Here is a 17800-nt window from a genome sequence, read left to right on the forward strand (position 1 = left end):
AACTTAATCTTAAGATTTCAACTAGGGGTGGGCAGTATAGTCAGTATAGACAGTATACCGGTAGAAATACGCGTCACGATATGGATTTGGCTATACCGTTTATAGCGGTAGAGGATGGATTTTGATGTTTACGTAGATTGGGACGATGCTGGAGGCATCCAAACAAGGTTTGGAAATTTTTACTATTGACCCGTCATAGTTTAAAATTCTGCCGGATTTTAGCTCCAATTACAGTGCCTTGCAAAAGTACTCAGACCCTTGATCAATTCTCTCATTTTACTGAGTACGGTGTTTTATAAGATGCGGGCAGTGTTAGATTTGCTCAATATATATCGCTTTGAATTTTGGCTAAAAAGCTCTATCTTGGTCTCATCTGACCATAAAATCTTTTCCCACATTGCAACTGGGTCACTATCATGCTTTCTGGCAAACTCCAGACATGCTTTCACATGGTTCTTTTTGAGCAATGGCTTGTTTTGTGCCACCCTCCCATACAGGCCAGTGTTATGCAGCACTCTTGGTGTGGTTGACTGGTGCACCTTTACTCTGCTCTTAGCTACTGAACCCCATAGCTCCTACAAAGTGATTGTTGGCCTGTCTGTGGCTTCTCTCACAAATCTCCATGTTCGTGCAGTTTTCTAGGCAGTGTATGGGTGATGTGATGTAGCTTCCACTTCCTGATAATTGAACCAACAGTGCCCACTGGGACATCCGAACACTTTGATATTGTTTTTGTACCCTTTTCATAACTTATGCATTTGTTTTACTTTATCTCTAACTTCTCTGGAATGTTCTTTAGTCTTCATTTGCACAGCTGTCCTGCTGTCAGATTCACAACCTGAATAATGATCCCTTAGCTGTGGGGTTTTTATCCAGAAAATGTGGCACTTATTTTCATGATTCACAGGTAGAGGCCAATTGTAAGGCAATTGTGTACTCATTAGGCAATTGTTTTCCACCTGTGTAAACTTAGAACTTCCGCAACACAGTGATTGAATACTTACGCAAACAGCATATTTCATTTTTTTATTTTTAAGAATATTTTCTAACATAAAACAACGTCACATTAAAATAATTCAATTTGAGTTTCTGTGCTTAGAAATAAAAATATCAAAGAGCAATCAATTTCAATATAGGATTTGTAATTCAGTAAAACGAGAGAACTGGTCAAGGGTCTGAGTACTTGTGCAAGGTACTGTATATAATTCTGAAGATGTTCACCTTGCTGATTTTTGGAAATCTGATAGGTTTAGAATTATTGATCTTTGATGGTTCAGACGTCCAGTCTATGATGCATTTGAGGTCATTGCGGCCAATAAAAACACGCAGGCGTCCTCTTTCCGATGCAACTGTTGAAAAGAAGGGTGCTTCATGTTCGGAAAGGGTTCGGATTTAAAAAGTCGGACCACGAGCAAAAAACTATGCAAACTATGTCGGGCGCCGATTTTAGCCAGAGGCGGTAATACAAGCAACCTTTTCTATCACCTAAGGACTAAACTTTTTCAATTTTTTACACTAATCAGCCATTTGAATACTTGAGGAAGTATTACTTTAATTCTTGAATAATTTTTAACGTATTTTTGTAATTTTTTGTTTTAAGAAGTATTACATATTTGAGTTTATAAGAAATTTATTTGAAGCATTATATATTTACTTAATTAATGTACATAAGTTTATTGTATTGTTTCAGTTCTGCAAAATAAAAATGTTTTTAAAAAGTTTGACTTCTACTTCAATTCAATGTGAAATTTCAAAAATACTAAAGGAACAACACAGTAGCTAACCAACAGTTAATAATGACTAATAGTTAACTCCAGGCAATAAAAACTTACTATCCAAGTCTTATACTCCTTTTAAAGCATGTTCTATTGAAATTATGAAAAAAAAATTCTATAGAGTGATGATGCATCGTTACCATCCAAAATTAAAATTATACAGTGATATAAATTTTAGGCAGTAACACCCAGCCCTAATTTCAACAAGCTACATTGAATGGATATAAAACTGAACATTTGAAGGATACTTGAAAGACAACTTGTCAGAATAAAATACAAGATCACCATTTTCTGATCTTAAAGAATGATTTGGGAAAGGACGGTGGCTTCTCAAGTGCCTCAGCTGGCAAAGGATTCAAAGCTGCAAGCCGGGATGTGAAAAACAACAGAGCCGTCTGTTCCAAATCTGGCCAATATAGGAAAAGAATTGCAGATCTGAATTTGAAAACAAAAAAAAGAAATAAAGAGTGATATGGAACACGTAGGGCAGGGATCTCCAGCCTTGGCCCATGAGTGTCCCTAGCCAGCAGTTAAATCTGAAACCTCTGAAAACCTGGAACAATTTAACCATGATCAATGAAACAGGTCGTTTGTTAAATTGAGTAATTAAGAGATCATTCCCTCGATTTCCAAAAACAGCTTTGTTCAATGCAGTGTCGCTGTGAGCCAGAGAAGGAAGACACAAGGCTGGGTCAGGATCGGATGGCGCACGCACACAGGACACAAAGACAGCAGGCGTCTGGATTGTGGGATGAAACCAGAGCCTCTGGTAAAAACCCACGTGGCCACAGGAGACCACACAGGGGGTGTCTCGGGCCAGAAACAAACCAAAAATTCCCGCACTGTTTGGCAGCAATGCTGACCGCTGTAACACGATTTAGAGATTATCTGAAACGAAAATCTGACAACCCGTCAGCGCAGAAGAGCAGGATTTCAATTAAGTGAATAAATCACTACCTTAATCAATAATTTACAATTGTTCCTGATCTACAAAAAGGGTAAACTAAGACTACCTGGACTGCAGCTCTCCAGATCCAAGCCTGCTGGTTCCTGATCTAGGGGAACTCTACATATGTGAAAACCCCCCAAAACACATTACTTGACAAAACTGCACCAAGGCAGAAGAAGGTTTGAGAGTTTTATTTTTTACAAAAATGTCAAGTTCATTTCCCAAGAACAGAACAATAGGCATAATATACTTTGCCCTCCAGGTGGATGTGAATATTATCTATAAATGCCTCAAATGAATTGTTTTGTGATGGCTATTAAAATCCACAGAATACTCTGGCTTTACCTGGAACATCAGTTAATTAGAGAGCAGCACAAATCATTTAAATGAATGGAGCTGCAATGAACTCACTTTGCAAATCTTTTCCATGGAAATGTGCAAAACAAAGCACATACTTTGCAGTAGGTCAAAGAGGAGACCAGAGGGGAAAAAAAAGAAAAGATCGAACCTATTATCAACTGTATTAATGGATTCATTGTAATAAGGACATAATTTATGGGCCGACAATTTGTGAGCCTGGTCAGTACCTGGATGGGAGACCTCCTGGGAAAAACTAAGGTTGCTGCTGGAAGTGGTGTTAGTGGGGCCAGTAGGTGGTGCTCACCCTGCTGTCTGTGTGAGTCCTAATATACCTGTATAGTGACGGGGACACTATACTGTAAAAAGTTCTGTCATTTGGATGAGGTGTAAAACTGACATCCGGACTCTCTGTGGTCATTGAAAACCCCAGGGCATTTCTCAAAAAGAGTTTTCCCATTGGTCATTACCAATCATGGCTTCCATCTATAAATTGGCTCAGTTCTCCTTCAAACTGATAGCTGATGTGTGGTAAGTAGACTGGCGCACTATGACTGCTTTCACATCATCCAGGTGGGGGGCTACACATTGGTGGTGGTGGAGGGGATCCCCATTACCTGTAAACTGCTTGAGTGGAGTGTCCAGAAAAGCTCTGTATAAGTGCAAGGAATTATTATTACCAATAATAATAATAATTACCTTTAGCTCTTTGGAAAAGGGAAACCTTCATTAGGACATTTTAATACAGCAAAGCTCTGTGCAGGTACTGCACTTCTAAAACTGTTTAGAAAAAAATAAAATATATTGTTTAATTAATATTGTTTTTCATAGTTTATGCGGGAACACAAAAAAAACAGTTTGCATTTGTACTTTGCCTCTGGCTCACGTGAGAAATTACTATCAATTTAATCAGAGGGAAACTTCCATCCATCAAGACATTTTCTAACCATTTCATACAGGGTCACAGGGGAGTCAGAGCCAATCCTGACAAGCAGTGGGCGCAAGGCAGGTTACAGCCTGGACAGGACATAATCTGTCTCAGGACATGAAACACAACCTCACGCCAGGGCCAGTTAATGAGCTGATACTGAACTGGTTTAGGTCAAGTGCTGAAATGAAAACCTGGACACACACAACGCCCTCCAGGACCAGGATTGCCAATTTCTCATTAAGGCCTGGAAACAGACATCCAACCTACCAGTGTGTCCTTGGACTGTAAGGGGAAACCCGAGCACCCAGCAGAAACCCAGGCAAACATGGGAAGAACACAAAAACTCCACTCAGATAGCACCCCAGGACCAAAACTGAACCCAGGGCCCCAGCACTGTGAGGCTGCAATGCTAACCATCAAGCTACCCTAAAGGGTAATTTAAGATTAGCCAAACTGCATTAGATCAGAGTGGAATTAAGCAAGAAGGCCAGGGTAACACTATTCCATTTACAGTATATACCGTGTCATGGGATCTAAAGTAATAAAAAGCATTCAGGACCTCATTCTGGCATCTCATCCAAATGATACCAGCCCCTTCAGCACATTGTACTGTCACACCAAGAAACTGGCTTGAAAAGTCTTATCTAAATGCAAGAGCACCACCTACTGGTCCACCAACACCACACACATTAGCAAGCAAGGTAATTCCTCAGAGGTTTCCTATCCCAATACTGAAGGCCCAGCTTTGTTTAGCTACAGAGATCCGAAGAAAACAGACAAGAATGTGGTAACACCAATGTCGAGCAGAGATGTTCAGAGTTGCATTTACCTCCATAGTGATCCACATATTTGGCAACTGAGAGATGAAGATCTTTGCAGATGCCTAGTATTTCAGTTCCTGTCTCAGCCTGTGAGGATAAGTCCAAAAATCATTTTCTCATAATGGCAAGGCCTGCTATTTCAGCACTGCCATTACGAGAAAATGTGAGTTTTGTTAAAAGAGGAAAAGTCTTTAAAAAAAATAAGCTTCCGAGCATTGCATTCTGTACTTCAGGAACTGACTAACGGTTCATTTGAACAACATGAAAAGAAAGGATCAAAATGATTACAGAGAAAATCCTACACTACTTCCGCTGGTAGCTAGAGTCAGTAGGAGTTAAATTATTTTCACTTTAGTTGTACACACAAAGCAAACCTATAAAGTAAAAAGAAACTACTAAGCAATATAAATGTCACAGTAGCAGTGAGTGTGTAAACGGGATTTGAATTAGGAAACCTGCTGTGCCTGTGCTGCCTTAGAATAGAATCCCGACACCAGCAAGCTGGCCCATGACGCCACTTTGCTGCCATCCAGCTTGCATGTAAGCATAAATAGGAACAGGCTTTGCTTTCGCAAACCAGCTTCTACACAGGAGGGAAAGTGGCGTGCAACGGGAGTTTTTGAAACAGGGTGCCAGATAAATGGCACACGCTACGATTTCAAGACACTTTCAGGCTCACTGCTGTGCGTACAGGTTTCCTTTGCACGTCTCTTTCCTCCAAGCCCAGCTCTGACTTTATTCCCTGCTAATTCAGCAAACGACGGGAGTCCAGAGAGGACAGTGTGGAGGGTGCGCAGGACAATATCTTCATTGAAAACACTGTTCATAAAGGGTTCAGACTGTTGTATTAGAACTGTAAGTGGTGGTGCTTGGCACCAATAACAGCTGCAATGATATCAGTTGGAAGTACAAGAACTTTTCTTTAAAAAAATTAAAAGACATTAGACAAGTAAGCTATCTAAGTGTCGGTTTTCAATTTCTTTTCACACTGCTTAAGCAATACATTCCAGATGTAATATATATAGCTAAGAAATCTTGCTCCTTACCACCACAATGCCATAAATCAGACATAATTAGATTTTATTTGCTTACTTTTTTTTCTCTTCAATATCTATGAACTTTCCAAGAGTACAACAGGTCTTTCTCTAAAGCCCTTCCTTTTTTTACCAACTTAAAACCTCTTCCAGCCCTATGAATGCTTGGAATGAAAAGAGACCACAACACACTGTTAAACTGGAGCTACACTTTTATTCATTATCAGAAGGCTTCTTGTCATGGTGAGGGTCACAGCAACCCAGAGCCTATTCTTAGAGCACCGGGCACATGGCAGGCCTCAGAGTCATCAAACGGGATCCTAATATCAGCGCAATGAAAGAAACTGCTTTTCTTCCACCATACATGAGCTTTCTGACTGCCAGAGAAAGTAAATGATCATCGTTTGCAGATGTGACATGGCTATCGGTAACGCTGCGCGTTGTATATTGAATGATGAACCCTATGCGGAGTTGTGGAGCCGAGTCAGGAGAGATTTTTAGGTAAATCCAAAACATAAGGGCGGAGGCGTAGTCAAGGGCGAGTTCCGGGTTCGATACCGAAGGTAATCCAGGAGGAGAAGGCAGACAAATCCAAAACGCTAGACTAGATCGAGGTCAAAAGGTGAGTTCCGGGTTCGAGTATCCAAAAGCAAGAACAATAGTTATCAATGCGAGGCAAGAAGTTCTGAGGAAGCTAACAATACCAAGCAATGTTCAGTGAAACGGAGAAGGCTTGAGTATGTTTGGAAATAGAGGGTGTGTTAGCAAGTGAGGTGCTCTGATTGGAAGAAGGGTTAGATCATTTGTGGGGACTGCCTCCAGCTGGTGCTTGATTAGGGCGAGAGGATTCTGACTAGCAGCAGGTGTGACACTATCACTGGCAATACTACAAGCTCAAAGGCACCCAAAAAGTCACAGGGTTCACCGCTGCACAAGAAGGAAACTAATTTATTATTAATCATTATTAGTAGTAGTAGTCCAGGTGGCTAGCTGCAAAGGAACAAGTAATAGGTTTATTCCACGATGAAAAGAGAAAAAAAGAAAACAACGTTTCAGCCGTGGAGCCTTCTTCAGGTGTGAGCACCTGAAGTTCCTCACACCTGAAGAAGGCTCCACAGCGGAAACGTGTTTTCTTTCTTCTCTTTACACCATGGAATAAACCTAATTATTATTATATGCTGAAATGGCTTATATACAATAGATTACATTGATACAGATGGGTTTGCTGAGGCCAGCTGGGTAGAGTACAGTACAGTACTTTGCTCTTCGGTGTAGCAGCTTTGCTACCCACAAACCTCTAGTCAAGAGTCTAAAACCCTAACCTCTACTCCCCTCTGCAACAGACATAAGCCCATATAACATCGGAGCCTGTGCATCGATTTCATAGATCCCAGGCACAGCCAGGGTTCCAACCAGCAATGTCTGAACTATCATTTAAATACTTTACCACCTTTACTTGGTGAGACGCTCAGGAACACCATAATGTTCACCGTTTTCATAAAACAACTTCATGACATTCTACGACTAATTAGCTACTGTGTAACCAAATGAGCATAATGCGCTGAACGGCATCCCCTCATTTGAAACGTTCCTTATAACAAATACTATGCCAGTTTAAGGTCAGAGCTGTGTTTCATTTCGCTCAAACCTGCAAGAGGCGGGCCATCTCTGGAGTTATTTAGCACACCAAATGCATCAAAAAGTTTTTTAAAAGGGGAAATGAGGCACACAGACCGAGTGGGAACTTCCAATATAACTTCCAGCACTATATGGAACTTCAATTTTCATTTTGTTCTATAACAAAGATCATTTAAATTAAATGATAGGTGCTTGGGTCAATCCAAGAAAGCAAAGGGCTAGTAGGCTTCTGACTTTCTTGACAGATGCCACAGGGGTTCAAGTGTCCTTTTTTAAAGTGATTTGCAAAGACTTCTGTCATCTTAACTGCTGCTTTGTTACAAGAAGCAAATGTCTCTCCTCCAGACAATACTGAAAAAACTTTTCGGGTGAAACATTTTCCAAACTAACTCCCTGTTTTCCAATTTCTTAATAACCTATCCATTTTCTGACCGCTTCTGCCAGTTCAGGGTTGCAGGGGAGCCAGAACCTATCCTGGCAAGCAATGAGCGCAAAACAGGGTACATCCTAGACAGGAAGCCAGTCAATTGCAGGGCAAACACAGACAGCCACAAACAAGCACTCACACTCACACCTATCGAGTCAATATTCATAGAAGCCAGTTAACCAACCAGCATGTGCTTTGGACTGTGAGAGGAAACCAGAGCACCCAAACAAATCCACATGCACACGGAGAGAACCTACACGCTCCACACAGACAGCACTACAAGTCTGGAACTGAATCCAGGGCCCCAGCTCTGCCAGGCATCAATGCTAACCACTGTACCACCATGCCCCCCAATATCTTAATAAAAAATAACCCAGGAAATCTGTATTTGTACTGCAAATGAATATCCACGTTTAATTAGAAGATTACAAAACAATGTTATATGATGACAAGCAAAGCATGACTGATTTGGCACAGCTCACTAATTACATTTTATTTCAAAGTTTATATGTATGTACCATTCTACAGACATTAAACAGTTGAAATACTCTGAATCACAGATAGAAATGTAATACACGACAAAAGAATACTTCTAAGGATATGTTGTTGAAACTCATGGAGAATCTTTTGAGTGTGCACAGCATGGCAAATCTTCCAGACAAATCTTCTTAACAGCCGTTACTGCTACAAACCTTTCAACAAGTCTCCAAACAGCGTGAACTGTTCTCCATTTACACAGAAAATAAATTATGTAAAACAAATTTTAAAAAGCCCAAATATGGTGGTGTTTGATACAAACCAATTAAAAGCAGTAAGACCTCAATAAAACTGAAATTAATTATGCAACCACCAGCTGGGAGAAAAGATGTTAAACTATTCAGTGCCACTGAGAGTTTTGCTCTTACATTTCAAAAGGTTCCGTTTCGTCCTTCATTAAATACCGAGTTAGTTAAAACACCCCCAAAATGTCTGTTTTTTTTCCGATTCAGACACAATCTATCTCCAATTTTTCTGACAGTACAGCATCTAACAGAAGTCTAATGTGAGTATCGAAAACAAAAGCTCTGCGTTTTGATTTCATTTCGTTCAAGTATATACCCAACTCGAAAAAAGTCATTATGGATAGGCAAAACGCTTTAACGCGTGTTAAAATCATTGTCCACATACTGCGCACCTTCGATCATATACATACAACACGAAACATAAAACATTACATTTTCTTCACCGATACCGGAGAGCGATGCAAGAAACAAAGTATATTTAAAGAAACATCACAATACAAAAATCTAAGTAGCAAGAGCTGGTATGCTTTTCTTTCCAATCCTTCATCTCCAGCACAATCGGGAAAAACTATCCGTGCCATCAGAGCCACACAGACACGTGTCTCCGATCTGGAAAATGCAACTACCTTGTGTACCACACGAGCTGGAGCGTTTAAAACTCTTTCGCTTGCATCATATACCAAGCCTATTGCAGATCTACTACGGTACAGTGAATCCACGTTTTCCCATCCTGAAACGAATTTTATTTGACTACTTTTATACAACTTAGTCCGAAAGCCATTTACTTCGCTTAAATCCAGCCCGCTGCCTTTCAGACGCAGTGAGCACAACCGAAAGCACAGAATCACTGCGTGACGCAATTGGCACAGCGAAATCTGTAAGTGCAAAAAGGTTTAGTTCGACGTAAGGAAACTTAAACCATAAACACATGAGTGTGTCTGAGTATAAACCAGTTTATAACCCTTTTGTTTTCCCACAGGTGCCTATTTAAAAAAAAGTGCTATCTTGGAAACTGTTGATAATGCATTTAAACCGGACACAGCTTTGTATGGGTATCGTTGTCCCCTTGTTGTTCGTTCCGATTCCAGATTGGGCAGCGCAAAGAGCCTTAACTAGCACTTTTTAAAGTGCAAAAACTTTTTTGTCTGAAAAAGTGCGGCGCTTAATTGGCCACCCGCTCAGGGATCCGGGTGCTGAGATACTTGGCAACATTCAGCGGGGGACGCGTACACGCGGACAAGATGTATCGGCAGCTGCACAAACTTTATATTGAATTCCAAGACAGCGGTAACTCGGAGGCAGTGGCCATTAATACAATCATAACCGTTTCTCCAAACAATATAAAACATTTTCAACAAGCCAACCAACAGGAAAGGGCGAGTGTAGCAGCAGCAGACTGTCGACAAGTGCTGCCTGCATGCGCAAAGCTGTAGCACCGTTGCGCAGCTACAACAACCCGTGTTTTTTTTGTGTTTCGTACACTCCGATTGTCCAGCAGAGAATTTTGCTTGGAGCCTTTCTTTACTGGCATTCGGCAATCCAGAGCGCAAAAGCAGTTTACCGTTCTCATGGCACGATTTGCATCGCTCCATTATCCCCTGAAATCTCCTTTACACGGCTATATTGTCAGTCCCAAAACGCCCCTATTTTGGGCCACAAAAGGCCAGATTAAGTTGATCAAAGGAAAAGCCAAGTACAAAACGCACCTTTCAAACCGTAAGAGAGAGGCCCCCTTTACAGACTGCTGCATGGCAGGGGAGTGCAGCGTAAAAGCGGGCTGAACCAAAGAAAAGATATCCAAAGAACACCGTGTTTACATAAACAGTTTTTCATCTGGGTTATTTTTAAACGCGATGAAGAACACATCGAAATAAAGCACATCGGCTACCAGCCATGTACTGTACCAGAACCATTACAAATGGCCCAAATCTGAACCCTAAAACGCTGCGCTTTGCGGCTCGGTGCCACCTTTTCCAAGAAGCAGCTTGGCGCACAGGACCGGTGACCCTTCCGGCTTTGCGCGTCTTTCCACTGCCTTCGTTTTAAGACAAAGTCAGATTAAAACGATAAAAGGGGGATCCGAGGGTCCATAAACCACAAAGGCCACACGGAAGACCTTTAGTGGCAACGTGTAAGGGCAGTTTCGACTTTACAAACCGGTGCGTTTCCCCTCTTTGCAAAGCTATAACACAAGAGAGCGATGACGCCATTTTCTGCAAAAAAACAACCACGTACGGGAAACAGAGGCACGGAATCAGGTCGCTTTTAGCGCGACTCTAGGCCCAGACATTAACTTCACAACCGGTTCCGAATGTGCTTTCCAGAGTTTCTCACCTGTCTGCGGTCCAGCCAAGGACTGAGGTCCCGGTAAAACAGCGTTGCAGTCGCGGGTTTTGTCTGTGTGGCTTCCCCCAGACCGTCTCTCGGTATCTACTGGAGATTGTTTATCACTGCTCTCAGCACCGGTTCGCTCTCAGGCTGAAACTGTTCCTTCGGCAGCTGCCTTTGTGCACTGAGAGGGAGACCTTTGAGAACTGAAGAGCTGCTGCTGCGCAAAGGTGCAGTACTTGCTCCACTCCACAGCAATGTGAATGCCAATGTCGTTGCCACTTTGAAGGGGTGGGCAGGGGGCAGCTGACCCCCTGCAAGGGTGGGCAGCTGCAGCCCCAATTGTTTTTAGCTGTGTGTGTTTTTTTTGTCACTCTTCGTTCAGCGCAAGCATATTTCTCTCAAAACTCAAGAGTGCCAATAAGGAGATAAAAACCGAAGAAAACTTTTTTGATACGGAATTTAAAAAGTCTGTTGCTTGGTGTACATTGGATTTATATTTGTTAAAACTTAGAAGATGGGTTGCAATATCACCATCCAATAAATCTTATACATTATTTATTCAAGACGTGCCCTCAAACACAAATCCAGGCGTAATTACTAGTGAACTAGTGAAAATGTGCTAAAATAGCCGAAGCACTCAAGGTTGGTGTGGATCCAGAATGTACCTCAAATTTTAGGAATAGTGTCAAATGTTTAGCACAGCCCAGCTGAATTCGAAATTTGTCTTCAAAAATCCGAAATCAATATTTAAAGTACTTTGTTATCCACATTTAAGAAGTGGTGCTTCCGCTAAATTTTCCATATTGAGTTTTGATCATTTTGATTTTCTTTGTCACCTTGTAAAGTTTTCAAGTGAAATTACCACAAGTGTGATTTTTACGAGTTAAAGAAACTGTCATGAGTTTACAGTACCGCGTTCAAAAATAATTCATTGTGATGTACCCTTGAAGTCATGACTCAATCAACACTAATCCGAATTAAATGATTGGACTTTATTCCAAGTTTCCTTTAATTTTATGAATATATAGTATTTAAAAGTACAAAATTATTTTTGTCTTATTGAGCAAATGGTTTACAAAGGATTGGAAACTTTAAAGCATTTACTTTTACGTATGTTAAAAACCATTGTTGTGTCTTTTTCCATTCATTATTTATAATCAGCCTCTTTCCCTCGCTTCTACGCTACATTAAAAAAGCGAAAAGTAGCCTTCCATCCGAATACAAACACATACATTCACGAAAAATAAATCGTACCAAGTATAATAGGGGTCAAATAGGTTTTTTCAGTTAAAACGAATGCAATGTGGTCTTTTACAACACTAAATCATTTTACTGTCATAAAGAGGGCAACAGTATTAAAGATAACGGCCCGAAAGGTCGTGGGTTCAAATCCCAGGTGGCATGCTGGTTTTAAACCCTTGAAAAAGGTACATTATTAAAAAGCTCCAGCAAATGCGCTGCCGTATATATGGGTCTCGGCATTATTGAGTATAGTATTGTTATCTATTATTGTAGATAAGAATTTGGTAACAAATTGACGTGATAATAAAGATAGAGCAAAACGTTACAGTCCGTATATCATGTATTTCTTTCTCTGCATACCTTCGGAAGTTTGACGTGAATTTGACCACGATTAGTTAAAGTTATCCAAACGCTTTAAAGTGATATCCCTGCGAACTTAAAACTCAAATAAGGATGTATACTGTAACACGGAATACAATATACTAATTATATAGTATAAAATATACTATATGCTGATCGCCCAGGAAAAACGCCCGGAAATGGAAGGATTATAAACGAACACATGACTGCTTGGGTCTACTCTATGTTGATTTTTTAACAAACATATTTCAATAATAATAACGTTCAGGTTACCTATATAAAATGAATTGATTTAAACGTGCACTATAATCCCAAAGATAATGCCCTGATGATTTTGGAGATTTACTCCTTCACTATACAGTATCTCTGTTTAATCTTCAAGTGACCTGTTGGCTGTCTTTCCCTATCAGGACACATTGCTGCTACTGTATATTCTACACGTGTAAAAGACGTTTATAGTTTGGGAGTACTTTGAGTAGAAGCGCCTTCTATTTAAAACTCCTCTTGCATGAGGTAATTGATCCCATTTATTTATTTCCTCTGCATAACCTTTAGATGAATTACATGAAAGACACTATATCAATGTCCATTTTGATTTATTGTCATTCAACCCCTTGGGCTATTCTGCAACCACTAGGGCAAAAATCATCCTTTCATTTCAAAAAATAGAAGAAGCCAATTTCAATCTCCTCAGTGTCGGATAAAAGACCTTGAAGGCCTAGGTTTGTAATAAGGTTTTAACACTTTAACATAGGTTTATTACTGTACGCTGTAAGAGTCCTGCATAGTGGCACCATTCTACTGTATATTATGGTCCAAAAAGCCAGTTCAGCTGAAGAATTCTGTAGCACTCTGGAACAGACAAAGAATAATTGTGCCTGAAATGGATTGAGACAACCCAGGAATTACCTGAAACTTGTGTGATTTATACATTTGAAATATATCCAAATCTTAGTTTTAGGAAGTTATTATTGTTTACATTTCATACAGATTCTTGTTTTGTGACTGATTTTTGTTTTGTTTCCATTTTACAGAGCGTTTTAAAGTTCTTTATTCTCAACCATCGGAACATATTAAATCCTATCTCATTTTATGTCATTTTTTAAAATAGGATGTTAGTTTAATTATTTTTTATGCCTAATGCTATCTATAACCACTTTAGTTGTTTATTGGTTATGTTTTCTTGTTTAATGTCTAAGAAGTACCTTAGCAAATTCTATAATAGTAATTGGTCTTTACCTTCATTTTCTCAGTGAAGCCCCGTCACTCAGACTGGAGTAATTGGTTACTCTTAAAAACACCACACTGGTCAATACGTTTTACTGCTTAGCCCCTACAAAGTACTTTTTATAGTGATGAATGGCACTTCCTAGGGGAAATATGACTTAAAGCTATTTCTTAAACTGTTCATTATCAGTTCTAATGGCAGAATCAACATGTTCAAAAGCTGCTCTTTTTGTTAAATACTCTTTACACATCCTATTACGTTAGGCTGCAGCTTGCCTAGACACCTTCTTTAATATGATTAATCATATACATCAGCTGACATAATACTTCTGTCTTTCTTGTATTAGACAACTGAACCTATTAAGTGAGTATGCTGTCTTCCATTCATTATCTTTAAATAGGATTACCATTTCTACAATTGAAGCAGATAACAAAAACAAATCCACCTCACTTTTACCAAATGGCCTCCCCTCATTTCAATATTTCTAAAGTTCTCATGTTTTCCAGATCCATCTGACATTAGTTTGCTTTAGTCCAGCTGCAATTGGTCCTTTAATAACTAAAACTACTACTTCCTTTAGTACATGGTTGGTGGTTTTGACTCTTGATGTAGTGAAACCACTATCAGAAACTCCCACTTTAAATCCTCATATTATCAGTGATTTTCAGTATATCTGTAATTTGCCCTTTTGCACATGGATTTTATCCCATTAATAAATTATTTTTCATATTGCATGATAATCTACTAGAAAAAAAATGATTCTGTTTCAGTCAGGTCAATAAGTTTAGTTTCAATTACAACATCAGGACAGCACTAAGGTTAATAATATATTTATATCTCTAACAAAAGTAAAAGTGTATAAATTTAAAAAATATTGGTTTATATTTAAGCTCCATGACAACATTTATGTTTCATACATAAGCATTTAATGAATGTGGTTTCTTTTTTGGGGAGGGAATGAGAGAGAGAGGTGATGGAAACAACTGCTCAGGATTTATCTACTTGTACTAGCAATACTGGGAAAAGCCAAAAAGTAATTTGTTTTGCATGGGTTAGAAGCTCAGAATTAACTAATTTTCACAATCTTACAATACGTGTAAAGAATGCCCCAAATGGGGGAAAATGTTGTACAAAAAATAAATTTAAAGTACACCATTTAGAGATTATATGTAACTGTAAATAAGTTATTTGTAAAATAAAAAACTATTCCATCTGAAGTCACACCCTCTAAAGAGAGAACTGTAGAGCTTAAACTTTAAAAGTTGCAGAACACTTCATTAAGCCATCCTTCCTGCAAAAAAGAAAACAAATAATTAGTTATACTAATTTCAATAGGTCCCTTAAAACCTGTAGATACCTAAATATTTACAATTGATAATTTAAGACGTAAATAATGTATGCAAAGGAACAAGTAAAGGTTTATTCCATGCTTAAAAGAAAAGAGACACAACGTTTCAGCTGTGGAGCCTTCTTCAGGTGACCTTACCTTTACTTTTCTTTGCAGCCTACAGAGATGCTGACGCTGCAACCTACATATATAATGTATGTATACAAAGCTATTTATTAGTTTAAGAAAATAATGTGATTAATTCATATTTTCTTTTGTGTATGAATCAGAAAGTATTCTGTATTAAACTTATGAAAAGTTTAACATTAATACAATTTTGTGGTTAGGAAGTAAAATATCTATCAAAAAGGTTTATCTTGCCCGATGCAATGATGCAAACTTGTGTTAAATGTCCCAAAAACCCAATTACCCCTATCTGGCAGTTCAAATAATTAAAAGAATGAGATAATTAGCACTAATGCAGTAAAAGTTGATCAAACACCACCATGATGACATGTCTTTCAAGATAACCAGAATGTTGAAAATAAATCTATGTGTAATGCTGACAAGGTGTATAGTCTTGCAAGTAAAATGCATTTATCATTTTTTTCTGATTCTTGTTAAAGTATATTTGCTAGCACACTGAGCTACAGTGGGCAGAGCTTAAAGCTTTTATTTTTGAATACATAACATTAACATTTATCTAATACCTACTGAGACAAAATGATGTAGTTGTATTTAACCAAACAGAACACTTGCATGATACCCTGTAAACTGTTCAAGCAATCAACAGAACTTTTAGAAAGGTTATTGCAAAACATTATTACTCAATATGGACATGTTGTGATTGTAAATCACATAATTAAAACAAAGCAGTATCTAAAGCTCAAGTTATAGCAAGCAATCAAAACTAAAAATGTAATATAGATGTGATTATACTTAAACATGCAATGGATATGTTCCCTATCTATCATATAAAAGTGTGATTTGTACTAATAGCAACTAATAGGAATTGTCCACTCCAAATTTCTCAGCTGTCAGATTAAATGCACCGTAGCTTTGGCAATTACAGACACCTTCGTTTACCTTTTCTTCCATTTCAACTTCTACTTCTTAATGTACATGGTCAGACACCGGCACGTAACGCACAGCAATTACTGATGTGACAATGTCAAAAGAATACCTAACACATGGAGCTAACTGCTAATAAGAAAACCGGAAAAGACAGCATTTGGGCTGCTTGACTTGATTCCATTTGAATAAATCTCTACAGAAAAAAAAAACAGGCATCTTGTTCACTTTTTGCGTAGTGCTATATATAAGCGATAATTCCAGTGTAAAGGTGTTATGAAAAGTTATAAGCAATGTGAAAAATACAACTCAAAAAGGAGTGGTACAAATGGTTAATTACAGTACTTACGCCTCTTTCTTAAATGTATCCTGTGATATTCTGTTGAATTCACAACCATCTGGAGATTCATCAAATGTTTTGATTCCCAGTGTTTTCAGTGCTATAGGAAAAATAAAAATACACATTTTAAGAATACATTCATCACCTGCATAATATTGAACATGTTTTGTTTTAAAAATCCCAATTCACCTTCTTTGTACTGTGCAAGAGTGATATATCCTTGCCTCATGGGATCGAGAATTCCAAAAATTGCTTCTAAATTGGAGTCATTGAAAAGACAGGGGCTGTCTGCGGTTCTCATTCTGGTTACTTTCAGCATTTCAAGTTGGGATATCAAAAACTCACGAGGCCTTTCTGTGAGAGAGAGAAAAAGTGTGTGATGATAACAGATCTTCCATCAATCATAAGAAGAGAAGGCGTACACCCAGTTTGCATAAGATGACTTTGTACGATCATCTGAAAAAAACATACCACGGTTTTTCTAGTTTAGTTTGTCACTTTTTGCATCACAACGCTTTTTTCAGCTTATACTGAGGCTGTTTCTAATTGAGTGCCCTCCGGTGTGTTCATTATCGAGCTTGACCTGACGTCTTGTCCTTATTCAAAACGGAAAGGACACTCTTTACACTTCTTCCTGTTGTTTGAGTCAGTGAATACATTTAACAGTAGTTGTAAAACATCAAAATAATATTGACTGTTATAGAGAAATGCGAGTAGCTCCAGACATATAAAGGTTATTTTATCTTAAAACACCGGTATGATAGAGTAAACATAAGCGCTATGAAAATTGATGTAGACAATGCGTTTCCAACTTCCAAAACAAAAACTTAATAACACATGCTTTAGTTTTCCTTTTCCATGTAAAAAGAAATACAAGACATGCATTGGTCCTACCAATATGTCAACACGGTCTGTTTTCGCTATTAAGTGTTGTAAATGCAATGGTGTCTGTAGCTTGACCGCACTGACTACTTGTTAGGAAAATGTTTACCTACCTGGTCTGTGGAAAAACAGCATGCTAGCTAAGTTATCCATTAGATCGAGGATTTTGTGTTTTTCGAGATAGCTAGCAGCTTCTTGCTCCCGAGGTGTCGCCATGTTGTTGATTTCCCAGGCACTGTTGCTATGTTACAGCCTCAGCCTCTGTCCAGTCACGTGAGACGAGGTAAACACTTGCACGCTGCACT

General features: G+C 38.8%; 2 protein-coding genes across 2 annotated transcripts in view; both read right to left on the reverse strand.

Annotated features, from left to right (window-relative positions):
- The window catches only part of LOC148655051 (zinc finger protein 800-like), a gene marked incomplete at its 5' end in the record, with an annotated part of 48105 nt that extends 36947 nt beyond the window's left edge, over positions 1 to 11158 (reverse strand). The window contains one exon of the mRNA XM_088646613.1: positions 11049 to 11158. Coding sequence (XP_088502739.1) covers positions 11049 to 11158 — 110 coding nt within the window. The remainder of the gene's footprint in view (positions 1 to 11048) is intronic.
- A 3476-nt stretch (positions 11159 to 14634) lies between these two features.
- Positions 14635 to 17764, reverse strand: efcab10 (EF-hand calcium binding domain 10). Its single transcript, XM_088645160.1, has 4 exons — positions 17609 to 17764; positions 16803 to 16967; positions 16623 to 16713; positions 14635 to 15166 (listed from the first exon to the last, which is right to left on the reverse strand). The coding sequence occupies exons 1-4, from the start codon at positions 17709 to 17711 to the stop codon at positions 15124 to 15126; spliced, it is 402 nt and encodes a 133-aa protein (XP_088501286.1). The 5' UTR covers positions 17712 to 17764; the 3' UTR covers positions 14635 to 15123.
- Positions 17765 to 17800: the final 36 nt, after the last annotated feature.

This window comes from Lepisosteus platostomus, chromosome 9, assembly GCF_059453375.1.
Source record: "Lepisosteus platostomus isolate fLepPlt1 chromosome 9, fLepPlt1.hap1, whole genome shotgun sequence".
NCBI classification, from domain to species: domain Eukaryota; kingdom Metazoa; phylum Chordata; class Actinopteri; order Semionotiformes; family Lepisosteidae; genus Lepisosteus; species Lepisosteus platostomus.